The sequence below is a fragment of the Pongo abelii genome, chromosome 8 (genome assembly GCF_028885655.2).
Source record: "Pongo abelii isolate AG06213 chromosome 8, NHGRI_mPonAbe1-v2.0_pri, whole genome shotgun sequence".
Lineage (NCBI taxonomy): Eukaryota > Metazoa > Chordata > Mammalia > Primates > Hominidae > Pongo > Pongo abelii.
The window spans coordinates 100175102-100188064 of NC_071993.2; the positions used below are offsets into that span (position 1 = coordinate 100175102).

At 44.6% G+C, this 12963-nt stretch overlaps 1 protein-coding gene across 2 annotated transcripts in view; it reads right to left on the bottom strand.

Annotated features, from left to right (window-relative positions):
- The window catches only part of MYOF (myoferlin), a 174783-nt gene that overhangs the window by 95057 nt on the left and 66763 nt on the right, over positions 1-12963 (bottom strand). For both annotated transcript variants that reach the window (XM_024253372.3, XM_063727667.1), the window contains exons 6-12: positions 8562-8728; positions 7777-7905; positions 3134-3196; positions 3000-3050; positions 1833-1863; positions 1209-1324; positions 408-534 (exon numbers count right to left, since the gene is read on the bottom strand). In XM_024253372.3, coding sequence (XP_024109140.3) covers positions 408-534; positions 1209-1324; positions 1833-1863; positions 3000-3050; positions 3134-3196; positions 7777-7905; positions 8562-8728 — 684 coding nt within the window. The remainder of the gene's footprint in view (positions 1-407; positions 535-1208; positions 1325-1832; positions 1864-2999; positions 3051-3133; positions 3197-7776; positions 7906-8561; positions 8729-12963) is intronic.

Sequence of the window (12963 nt, forward strand, 5' to 3'; positions counted from 1 at the left end):
CCACCATGCCCAGTTAATTTCTGCTATTTTTTTTATAGCTGGATAGCAAACACCTTGATTTGATAATAACAGTTCACATTTTCATTTGGGATAAAAGGGGTTGGAAGTGCTGACTGCTCATATCTCTTTAGCATCCTCTAGAATAAGAGAAAATATAGAACAGCAAGACAGTCAAATGGGCCAAAGGCAGGTACTCAACAAGGAACACGATCGGCAACCACTGACTGTGCCATGAGCCTGCTCAGGTAGCTTTCAATGGGGCCAGAATGAATGAAAATAAGCCCATGAAGCCCTTTCAGAAGAAAAACATACGATAGGGACACCAATCACTATTAGAGTTTGATTTTTAACACATCTCATCACGCAGATAACTGACAATTCTGGGGCAAGATTAAATCAGTACATACTCTGGGGGATGTCCTCAGCTCGGTAGATTTTCAGCAAGAAGGTCACCCACCGGAGGGCGATGCCAGCAGGGAGTAACAAATTACTCTCCACATCATCACTGTCATTATCACGATCTCGTCTCTCAGGCTATTAGGGGCACATGATTTAAATTATACATACAGAAAAGCAGCACTTGGAAAAAGCCAAATTAATGCTTATAAAATGAAACCATTCAGAATCGTTTCCATTAGGATTTCCTGTGTTTGGGGCTTAAGAGTTCAGCCTGCCATCAGCCACCAGTTTTCCTTCAACCTCAAAACTGCTCCACAAAATCAATGCTCATATGTTTTTGTATCATTCTGTCATTTTATCAGCACCAAATAGTAAGAGCGTGTGTGTGTGTGTGTGTGTGTGTGTGTGTGTGTGTTCCTGATATCCCTTCAACTTCTCTCTGGCCACTTATATTCTGCAGTTTGCCACCCAGTTTCCTAGAATAGTCACTATTTAGGTAGCAATGCCTAATTCTGCAAGTAAGTTATGCTTTCTAGATAAAAGCAGTCTTTCTAATGATGCAAGGACATTGTAAAAACACATTCATCGATTCTCAATTAAACGCTCACTCATAGACATCAGATAGGAGTCTAAGTAAGCTAGAACAATAATTCCATGATGAAGAAAAGAACAGCTTCTGAAGAATAGGGGGAATCAGAGGGTACTGATGGGAAGCTGTGCTCCATTTCACAATTACCCATGCCCACATGCTTAACCCTTGGCCTTCTTTTTTAGTGAGAAGTGTAAAAGTAGAGAATGTAGGGACTCACAGGAGGCTCATCTCCGGTTCCCAGGACAAACATGCTGACTTTCATATAACCTTTAGAACCTGAGCTGGTATCTTCTGGGTCATTGAGAAGAAGCCACTTTCTCATGACAGCATGGCCTAAAACAGAGAAGGAGTTAAAGGAAAGGGACATGCTAAAGAGGTACTGATAAGTCTGTGATTCCTCTGCCATAAGATAAGCTGCATTTTCTTGGAAGCCTCTTCATGACACACCAAATTCCCCAGATGAGTGTCCACTTTCACGTCTTCTGTTTTGTACTCTCCCTACACCCCACCGCCACCATTCTGTCCTCGTGTAACTCAAACAAGACTAAGTTGTACCAACTAGTTTTATAATTTAATTTTGATAAGATCAAAATATCCTCACAAAACATAGAAATCATCTCTTTTGAATGGTAACATAAAAAATTAGACATTTGTTCTAAGCTACTGTTATTTATTCCCACTAAGCATCCTCTCCTCTCCCTCATTAAGAAAATATTTTTAAAAAAAATTCCTTTGACTTTAATTCTTTGATCCCCCCAAATTGTCTTGATTCTTAGAATCAGCTTCAGAGTTAGAAGGAATGAATTTAGGACTTCATATTGATGGGGGGAACATTACTTACCAGGTTCATCATAAACAAATCCAACATCAATCTGGGAAAACAATAATCAAAAGTAGTCTGAGTAGATTTTAAATTCAGTCTAGTCACTTTAAAGAAGCCATCATTATTATATTTAAATATCACATCTTGATTACACTTTAATTTCCTTGAGACCCAACATTTCCACCTTATCTTCTCTGTATCCCCAGTGCCTTGTCTGATGTGTGGCACATGGAAGACCCTCAGTAAGTCACTATTGAATGAATGAGCTAGTCTTAGGGCTGGAAGGGACCACGGAAGCAGAGTGACCAATATGACCCAGTTTGCCTGGGTTATCCTCAGTTTTACCACTGAAATCCCAGGCAAAGTGAGACCATTGGTCATCCTACAGAAATTCACCTGGCCCAATTTCCTGTCCAATTCTCCTCCTCCTCCTCCTTCTCCTCCAGCTAATGCTACTATTAATATAACCATTGATCGGGCACTTCAATGTGCCAGGTGCTGTGCTCAGTGCTTTACACATACCATCTCATTTAATTTTCTCAATGACCCCATTTTACAGATGAAGAAACTAAGGATCAGAGGGTTTGAGTTCCTCTGGGACATGTGGCTACTTGGTGGCAGACAGGGTATGAACACAGGTCTGCCTGACCCAGATCATCCTCTAGGACTTCTAATGACTGGTGCTCCTTTCTTGGAGAGGCAGCCTATTCCAAGTAGAATTGCTGGGAAGAAGCCAACCAAGTATTTGTCCTTTCACTCCAGTGAGAGTTACTTATAGAAGCACCCTGAACATCTTGCCTTGTTTGGCTTTCCTTTCACACTCTGAATTTATCATAATTGGCTTTGCAGATGGAGCTCTGGGGCCCCCAGTAAGTGGAGGTGGATGGTGGACCTCTTGCCATGGTCAACACCCCTTCCCTTGGTGGCAGTGGATTTGCTTCTATCCAGAGATACAACCCTGGGAAGGGCCTGATATGGCAGCTTCAGGGTATTTTGCTTTGAGAGCTCTGTTCACTGTTATACTTTGGAAATAGACAAGCTCCAAGCAGCCTTCAGCAAGCGTCATCATGCTGAACCCTTACACATTCCCAAGATGCCACCAAGATGGGTACACAGGAATCAGATTTCTATTATGAAAGTTCTCATCTTTCTGTAAGTTGAATGAAGCAGACTGTTGTCACTCACCTTAAATTCCCCCATCAGACAATCTGCCCGCAGAGAGTGAGAATTATAAACCTGGAAGAAAGAAGAGTAGTGAAGAAATGATTGGCTTTGCCTGGCAGTGAGTGAGCAGTACCTTCCTACTTGCTGACCCTTACCCGGATGCTGATGATCTCATCCATCAATTCAGAAGGGGTCATGTTGACATTGTAGAAAAACAACTGCCAAAACAATAGAGCAGATGTTTAAATGTTAACAGGGGATTTGGGTTAGGGGGATCTGATGCTATAATTTTGGGGGCCCTCCTAAAAAATACGAAACACAAATTCAAAATTAGGTTTGACCATGTGAACACATGGCAAGGCCTGGAGTTTAAGCTTCATGGTAAACCCACTTCTTCATGTTGGAAAAAGGAGAAAAGGGTAAGTATCAAATACAGCATTTACTTAACTAAATAAAATTGTTCACCTGGGACTAGATATCTAAAAGCTAAATGATGTAAAGATCCAAAGCTAAGCAGGTATCGGGGTATACCCCTATAATCCCAACACTCAGGAAGCTGAGATGGGAGGAGTGCTTGAGCCCAGGAGTTCAAGACCAGCCAGGGCAATATAGTGAGAGGCCATCTCAAAAAAAAAAGGAAAAAGATCCAAGGTGACTTCATGCTGCAAAGCTTACCAAAATGAGCGCTTAGAGCTGGCATGACCTGGAGTGTGTTTTAAATTTCTCTAATATCTTTAGCTCTATTAGTGTCTAGTGACTCTAATTTTACTCCAAGAAAGCACCTTTCAAGACAATTTCTCCCATTAGATTAAGTTAGTGCCTCAGCAAAGTCAATATTGACCACATTGTAAAAGCTAATTTTAAGGTTGATTCTTGGGATATGAATATTAGGTATATAGGAGGTTTAACCATGTTAGGCTAATAAATGTTAATCCTAAAAGATTGAACACTTATTCCAACCGAGACTTTTTCCTCCAACTTTTTACTTAGGAATATTTCTAATCTACAGGACAGCTGAAAGAATGGTAAAGTAAATACTACCTTACACCTATGTTCACCAATTGTTCCATTTTTGGACATTTGCTTTATCTTTCTCTTTTTTAAACTGAACTATTTGCAAGAAAGCTCTAGATATTATGACACTTCACCCCTTCAAAATACATTTACATGCATCTCCTAAGAGCAAGGACATCTTCCTATATAATTGCAACACCATTATCATAACCAAGAAATTTAACATCTAACAGAGTCAATTTTCGAATTTCTCCAATCATCCCTACAAAAAAAACTTTAGCTTTTCAAAGAAATCTAGGATCTATGCAAGGATCATACGTTGCATTTGGTTTTTGAGTCTCTTAGCTTCCAAAAGGAAGCTATATAAAAATATAGAACAGTACTATTTCCTTTTTTGTTTCTTGTATTTTTCCTTGCCTTTTGTTCTTCTTTAAATAGAGAAGAACTATGTTGCTTGGGCTGGTCTTGAACTACTGGCCTCAAGTGATCCTCCTGCCTTGGCCTCCCAAAGTACTGGGATTACAGGCGTGAGCCACCACGCCCGTTGTTTTGTAGAATATCCCATAGTCTAGATTTGTGTGAATGTTTCCTCACTGTCGGATGCAAATTGGCCATTTGACAAGACTTGACACAGGTGATGTTGATTACTTCCATTATATCACATGAGGACACCACATCATTTTTGTTCCTATTATTGGTGATAACAAGTTTAATATTACTTGGTTAAAAAGATATATACAGGCTAGGATTTTTTTTTTTTTTTTTGACAGATCTTGCTCTGTTGCCCAGGCTGGAGTGCAGTGGCACGATCTTGGCTCACTGTAACCTCCGCCTCCAGGGTTTAAGCAATTCTTCTGCCTCAACCTCCTGAGTAGCTGGGATTACAGCCACCCATCACCATGCCAGGCTAAATTTTTGTTGTGAGACAGAGTCTTGCTCTGTCACCCAGGCTGGAGTGCAGTGGCCCAATCTTGGCTCACTGCAACCTCCGCCTCCCAGGTTCAAGCAATTCTCCTACCTCAGCCTCCTGAGTAGCTGGGACTACAGGTGCATGTCACCACACCCGGCTAATTGTTTGTATTTTTAGTAGAGACGGGGTTTCACCATGTTGTCCAGGCTGGTCTTGAACTCCTGATCTCTGATGATCTACCCACCTCGGCCTCCCAAAGTGCTGGTATTACAGGCGTGAGCCACCACGCCTGGCCAGGCTAGAAATTTTTTTAGTAAACCTCTTTTATATATATATATATTTGTTATCTTATTATATATATGTTTATATATATATCTTTTATATATATATTTGTTTTTATCATCTACTTTTGTTTCTCCTATCCCGTAAAATTTTTTTTTATTGATTAATGTACTGGTCTTCTCTTTTGCCAAGAGATCTAATCCCCCTCAAACTCATTAAAATGGGAAAATTTTGAGGAAGGTGGAGATGTTTGCTGGGCTCCTGGGAATGTAGCTGAGTCAACAGGAAGCCTGCATTATCAATGCATAGACAGGGTTTACGCGTTAGGCCCAAGTAATCCAGCATCTTGCCTCCTCCCCTCACCATCCAGTCTTGCCCTCCAACGTGAATCTCTCTCTGCCTTCCCTGAAGTCCATTTCCAGTGCCCCATCTCTGTGCAGCCCCTACCTCTCGTGAGAACCTGTATACTACTGTGCTTGGCTGCCTGCTGTCGTCTGCAATTCCTTTGAGGGGGAGAGGTTAGAGGTGAGAAGAAAATGAGGTCTTCTGCAGAGCTGGAAGCCAGTTTGAACAAAGGGGAAGAAATAGAAATGCGGCATGGAAGAAACCATTTCTTTTCTGAATAAAGAGATAGGAAAAAAAAAGGACAAATGCCAGGGCTGGGATTAGAGCTGTAGGGAATGAAGAGGAAGTGTGATAAGACAGGCCTGAGCTGGAGAACAGAGCAAGAGACATAGGCCTGAGGAATCCCAGAAATACGTCTCCTCAGCACAGTTGTCCAAGACTCTGAAAAGTTCCCTAAATATATCATTTCTCCCCACAGCCCAGTCATGGGGTTTTGTGGCATTTGAGATGATTGTCAAGGTATCACGTATTTTTGAGGAGTGTTATAAAAGAGGGCAATAGAACAGGCTAAATTCTCAGTATGGGAGGCAGGGCGCAGTGGCTCACGTCTGTAATCCCAGCACTTTGGGAGGCCCAGGTAGGCGGAACACCTGAGGCCAGGAGTTTGAGACCAGCCTGGGCAACATGGCAAAACCTCATCTCTACTACAAATACAAATATTAGCTGAGCGTGGTGGTGTGTGCCTGTTGTCCCAGCTACTTGGGAGGCTGAGGTGAGAGGATTGCCTCAGCCTGGGAGGTGGAGGTTGCAGTGAGCTGAGATTGCACCACCCCACTCCAGCCTTGGCAACAGAGCAGACTGTCTCAAAAAAAAAAAGGCCGGGTGCGGTGGCTCACGCCTGTAATCCCAGCACTATGGGAGGCTGAGGCTGAGGCGGGTGGATGACAAGGTCAAGAGATCGAGACCATCCTGGCCAACATGGTAAAATCCCACCTCTACTAAAAATACAAAAAAAAAAAAAAATTAGCTGGGCGTGGTGGTGGGTGCCTGTAGTCCCAGCTAGTCAGGAGGCTGAGGTAGGAGAATGGCATGAACCCAGGAGGCAGAGCTTGCAGTAAGCCGACTTCGCGTGACTGCACTCCAGCCTGGGCGACAGAGTGAGACTCTGTCTCAAAAAAAAAAAAAAAAAAAAAAAATTATCATTATGGGGGGCAAAACAAACAAAGCCCCTGTGTGCTAATAACTGCTTTCCTTTAACATACATTATTTTTGCAGCCAAGTACATTTTGATACCTCTAAAAAACTGGATTAGTCACAGAGAGTTGTCCCTCAGAGACATTCCGCTAATTAGAATAAGCAAAGGTAGATTTAGGAGACATCACATCCTCTCTCATAAGGGTCGAAGGGATCCATCAGGAAGGGATCACTAAGAAGTTGTCACAAAAACACCAGAAAGGCAACAGCATCTCTGAGAACCACAGACAGAGGGGACAAGGTAATTTTCTTTTTTTTTAAAGGCATTTCACTATATTTCCCAGGCTGGTCTTGAACATCTGGGCTCAAGCACTCCTCCCATCTCAGCCTCTTGAGTGTTGGGATTACAGGTGTGTACCCCCATACCTGCTTAGCCTTGGATCTTCACATCATTTAGCTTTTAGATATCTAAAAGCTAGATATCTTTTAGATTGTCCCAAGTGAACAATTTTATTTAAATAAGTGCTGGCCGGGCGCCGTGGCTCACGCCTGTAATCCCAGCACTTTGTTGGTGGGTAGATCACTTGACGTCAGGAGTTTGAGACCAGACTGACAAACATAGTGAAACCTCGTCTCTACTGAAAATACAAAATTAGCCGGGTGTGGTGGTGCATGCCTGCAATCCCAGCTACTTGGGAGGCTGAGGCAGAAGAATCACTTGAACCCCGGAAGTGGAGGTTGCAGTGAGCCGAGATCACGCCACTGCACTCCAGCCTGGGCAACAAGAGGGAAACTCCATCTCAAAAAAAAAAAAAAAGCTATATTTGTTACTTACCTATTTCTCCTTTTCCAACATGCAGAAGTGGGTTTACCATGAAGCTTAAACTCTAGGGCTTTTCCCAAGACCCTGCTGTGTGTTCACATGGTCACACCTAGTTTTGCTCCTGTGATGTCTACTTGGAACTCAGTGGTGTCTTCACCAGTGAAGCCGCTCCCGTGTTTCCCTCCCCCGTGGGACTCATGAGCAGAAACATGCCTTCTCAACCCCTTTACCTCATCAAAAAATGGGTTGTTTCCTCTCTTGATTCTTGTTCGGTGTGTCTGGCCACAGACGTGAACTTTGACCACAGGCCTTATGTTGTTGCCACTTAACTGTCGGCCCTCAATCACTCGGACGCGGATCTGCAGCACAGAAGGGGGATGGTTACCCAACCTTTCCCAGCACGTGGGATCCTTAGGATCCTCAGGTGTTGCTTCATTTCCTTCATCTATTAGGATTGCTAACACCAGGCCAGGGCAGCCTTATGGTATACCAGGTGCTACCAATTGGGTGGAGCCACCTAGGGTCATTCCCAAGATGGGAACTGGGGTTGGGTTATAGAGACCAAGAGCAGCTGTGGGGATGAAATCGCTCAAAGCCAGCCTGGGAAAGGGCAGGGCAGGTGGAGGTCACTGCTCAGACTCCAGTCATGCACCTGGTCTTGCTGAGCCTAGTGATGAACTAACTCCATAGCTGCCTCCCAAATCTAAGACAGGGCCCAGAGCTGTGAAAAACACAGTATTTGTGCTTCTATTCTTTGATTAGCTCTTTCCTTCTGCCAAAGGGAAGGAGAATTATAGTTTTATTTCTCTGGAGACCGTCAGCTGGCTAGACTAAACCCACTGATGCCTGCAGAAGAAAGATGGAGAGCTTTGCTTATTGGGTTTATACACTGACATCTCTCTTTACTGGTTGAGCCATTGTCCATTGGAATAGGTCCACTGAAACATCACTGCAATTGCCAGAAGATGGGAATATAAAGATTAAACAAAGAAGCAGAACACCAGGCCGTTCCTACCTGGAAGTCCTGTGGCTTATTGGACAGCATCCGCCGGCTGTTCTTTACTTTGGTGAGCCTCCGAGCAAGCTGAGCTTCCGACACCGTCCCAACCGGCCCCTTAGGCCCAGGGCCCCTGACTGCATTGTCCAACCTGTCTTCATCACCTTCATCTTCTTCCCCATCTCCTAAAATATCAGAAAGAAACCCAGTGAGGGATAGCCCTTATCCTGTAAATGTCCAAAGGCTCAGGTTTCCAGGACACAGTTTTGTCCGCCATTATGTTTTAAGTGTTCCTAAAGTGGCAGGTGAAGGAGATCCTCTTGATGACAATAACTTGGGACTTCTTGTGACTTGGAAAAATTCTTTCGGAAAATGTGTTCACAGTACATTGGGGCTCTTGCTCAGGTTGCCTTCGAAGAGACCAAGAGAATGGCAGAGATCACAGAGACAATGAGAGGAGATGGCACCGTCGGACCCAGGCAGGGATTGCTGAGTTCTCATTAGCGTTAGGATGGAGAAAGGAAGAAACGTCACGGAACACTGCAGTCTTGCAATGACAAGCTTTAACTCCATCCCTCCCACTGCAGATCTTTTCTCTAGAGATCTACTTGTGAACTATTTGCACTGTCTGTTTCCTGCTTGAGCCTCCTAATTCATAACTGCTCTTTCCACCCTCATGGCAGAAGAGAAACTCTCCTCATTTTCTTGCCAAGCACCAAGGTGATCATCTTGCTCTTCCTTCCTCCTCCTGGTTTGTCACTTTAACACACACGTGTCCCCTCCTTTATCCCCCTACCTTCCTTCTGCACTCAGGAAAAGGTTTACCTTGCTCAGCAGAGTGAAAATCTCAACCCTCTGCCATGCACTAGATCCTACTACCTCCTGAATATTTGCAGATCCTACTACCTCCTGATTATTTTCAGGCTCCCCAAATGTCTCCTCTCTCTTGTGTACCTCCGGGGGTTCCATCTCTATTGCAGCTTTTCCTCTGCCTTCAAGTAGACACAGATCTTTCTCTCCCTACAAAACCAAAAACCAAAAATCAACTCTGCCTACTACCTCTCCCCTTTCTTTTATTCACGAGCTCTTTGAAACTCGCGGACAAACTTTAGCTTTTCTTTTCTTAATACACAAAGAGTTAGAACTTCTGGTAATCTTTACAATACAATCTAAGAGAGCCTAGAAGAAAAGCCACCCTGTTTAGAACCCTGCTTTTGGATTCTGAAACTCCTTCTCTACGATGCAAGATCATGAAAAAGTTTAATTTCCACGGACAGTCACCTGTCAGTCATTCACATCCTGGTATGAATGAGTTTCATCAGATTACTATGTAGCATAGCTCTTGAAATCTTGGGCTCTGAAGCCATGTGGCCTAGGCTCAAATCCACTCCCCACCCTCCACTTTTGAGCTATGTGAGTCTGAGTAAGTTTCTTAATTTCTCTAAGCTTCAGTTTCTTCATTTGTAAAGAGGGGAAAATAATAGTATTTACCACAGGGTTACTGTAAAGGTGTAATTATCTATAGGTGAAGCCTTTAGCACAGTATCTGGCATACAGAAGCACCCAATACATTAACTGTTTATTTTTTAGTTTTGCTGTGTAATCAGTTTTGGTTGGTGTCTTCACCTGTTTGGGCTGCTATAACAAAATACCACAAACTGGGTGGCTTTTAGACAACAGAAATTTATTTCTCACAGTTCCGGAGGTGGGGAAGTCCAAGATCAAGTCACCGGCGGATTCAGTGTCTGGTGAGGGCCCACTTCTTGGTTTGCAGTTGGAGCCTTCTCTGCCTCTCATGATGGAAGAAGCAAAGGAGCTCCCTTGAGCCCGTTTTGATCATGGCACTAATCCCATGCATGAGGGCTCTGGCCCCGTGACTTAATCGCCTCCCTAAAGGCCCCACTGCCTAATACCATCACCTTCAGGGTTAGGATTTCAATGTGTGAATTGTGGAGGGACACAACCATTGAGACCATTGCAATTGGAAGGGGCTTCTTCTGGAGCACAGGACACTTCCTGGAACCAGCTATGGGGGACGTGGGGATGGGGCGCTGGAGCAGTCCATGGGCAGCACAGCAGGCAGGGGGCCCAAAGTGAGGAAGAGGCAGCCACAAGGGAAGAGGGGGCCTCCACATGCACAGCTTTGCAATTTAGCCCAGGGTGGGCCCTGCTCCTCATCATCCATTCATTCATGCTTCACCCATCCTAGCCTGGCTTCTGTTCTTCGAACAGAGGTCAATCACCTCTTTTTGCCAAGCTCAGTGCCCTTTTCTGCATCTCCATATTGGATCTTCCACAGCCCTGGACACCAGTGTTCATATGCATATTTTTAGATCATTGCAGCTCTCCTCCCCCGATCTACTTTTTCGGGTTCTTCTGTGGGCCCGTTTTTGTCTCCTACTCATTGAGTAGGACTCCCTACTCTGTCCTCTGATCCTTTGACTCAACACTCTCTAGATCCTCACTTCACACTTCCTTCAAGTAGCCATGGACCCACAGAATGTTGTCCTAGAAGGGACCTTAGAGATCCTTGATCCTACCTACCCTTCACCCCATTTTACAAACAGAAAAACTGAGGTCCAGAAAGCTAAGGCAACTTGCCTGTGCTTAAGTTATTAGAAGCTGAGCTAAAACCAGGACCAGGTTTTCACGCTGTCTCTCTGGTTTAAAACTGGGTTTAAAACCAGGCTGCAAGTGAAGGACATGTTATGCTCCTAGTACTTCAACATCTTTTTCAGGCTACTGGGAAAACCTCATGGAAGTCAAAGATAAGGAATCTTTGTCCTCTGCAAGATGGTCTGGACCTCCTGTTGCCTATTCTTGAAGAGACTTCAAAAGAAGGGCTTACCTGCTGTCTCTCTTACGGCACCTGGATCCAAGGTCTTGGAATCTTCTTCATCCTACTCTCTACCAGGTAAGTTCCTCTCCTTCTTAAGTTTCAGATGAAACATACTGTCTTCCAACATGCCCTCCCCACCTCTTCCAGATGGAGTTAGTCCCACTCTTTCCTACCCACCACACATTGTTCTTTCTAGTCCTCGCCACATAGTCTTGCACCTGCTTGTCAACCCATAGGCTTCCCCTACTCCCAGGCATTTCAGAAGCAAGGAGCTTACCTTTATTTCTTTGTATCTGCCCCAGGCCTTACAGAACACCTTACATGAAGTATATAGAAAGTGCTTGATAAATGTGGAATGAGTAAATAAATGGGAAGGGGAACAGATCCCAGGCACAAATGTGCCTTCACATTTGGAAAAACTACTGAACAGCTCTCAGGAAAAAACTCCCAGACGACTGAAGGGGTGCTCCTCCCAACCTTGGCACCAGCCTCGGGGAAGCACTGGGGGCCAGGCGCTTCCCCTCTGCAAACCTGTCCTGGACTGAGCAATGGCTGGGGCTGATAGCTGTTGGGTTCCTCCAAACAACGAAGACGAACTTCCTTCCATCATCCTGGGCCTAAGTGGGACTTCCTCCTTGCCATAAATTATACCACTTTAGGCTGGTGATTGTTTAAGGCAGTAAGCAGGAGAAAAAGTCGGGGTCAATCATACCCCTTTGCAATGCTGGACTCTGGGCAAGTACTCATTACATTCTCAATGGATGCTCTAGAATCAGCCTGCAGATAACAAAGAACGTCTTCTGCTATTCAGACTTTAGGCTAAAGGGATGGGTCAGAGGAAACCAGCCTAAGCCATGGTGACAGCCAGCCTCTGTGCCTTGCAGCAGAAGAATATTCAAGCAGGAAACCTCCCCTTTATGTGGCAGGAAGCTGCAGAGGATTAAACAATGGTAAGGGCTCCACAAAGAATGCTACGGGTTCCACAAAGAATGAGGGGGACCCTATGGCACTGTTAAACACACCTGATGTGCAAGTTGTGTCATGAGTGAAATGCTAGCAGTTGTGCTGGCAGGCCCTGTTCGTGAGACCCAGGCCTGAATGTGATCCACAGCCAAGTGGATCTACAAAGAGCAACTCTTTCACAACCACAGAGGGCCACACCAAGTCAGGAATCACCCACTGAACAGGAAGCTGCTGGTTGTATTAGCTTCTGAAGACTGTCGTAGGAAGTCCCACAAACTGGATGACTTAAAACAATAGAAATGTATTCTCTGGCTAGGCGCACGGACTCACACCTCTAATCCCAGTACTTTGGGAGGCCGAAGCAGGAGGGTCGCTTGAGCCCAAGAGTTTGAGACCAGCCTGGGCAACATAGGGAAGACCCCCCATCTCTGCAAAAAATGTTAAAAACTAGCCAGGTGTGGTGGTGCACACCTGTAGTCTGAGCTATTTGGGAGGCTAAGGTGGGAGGACCATCTGAGCCCAGGAGGTCGAGGCTGCAGTGAGCCATGATCATGCCCTTGCACTCTGTCCTGGGTGACAGAGCAAGGAAAGAAAAAGAAAGAAAAGAAAAGAAAGAAA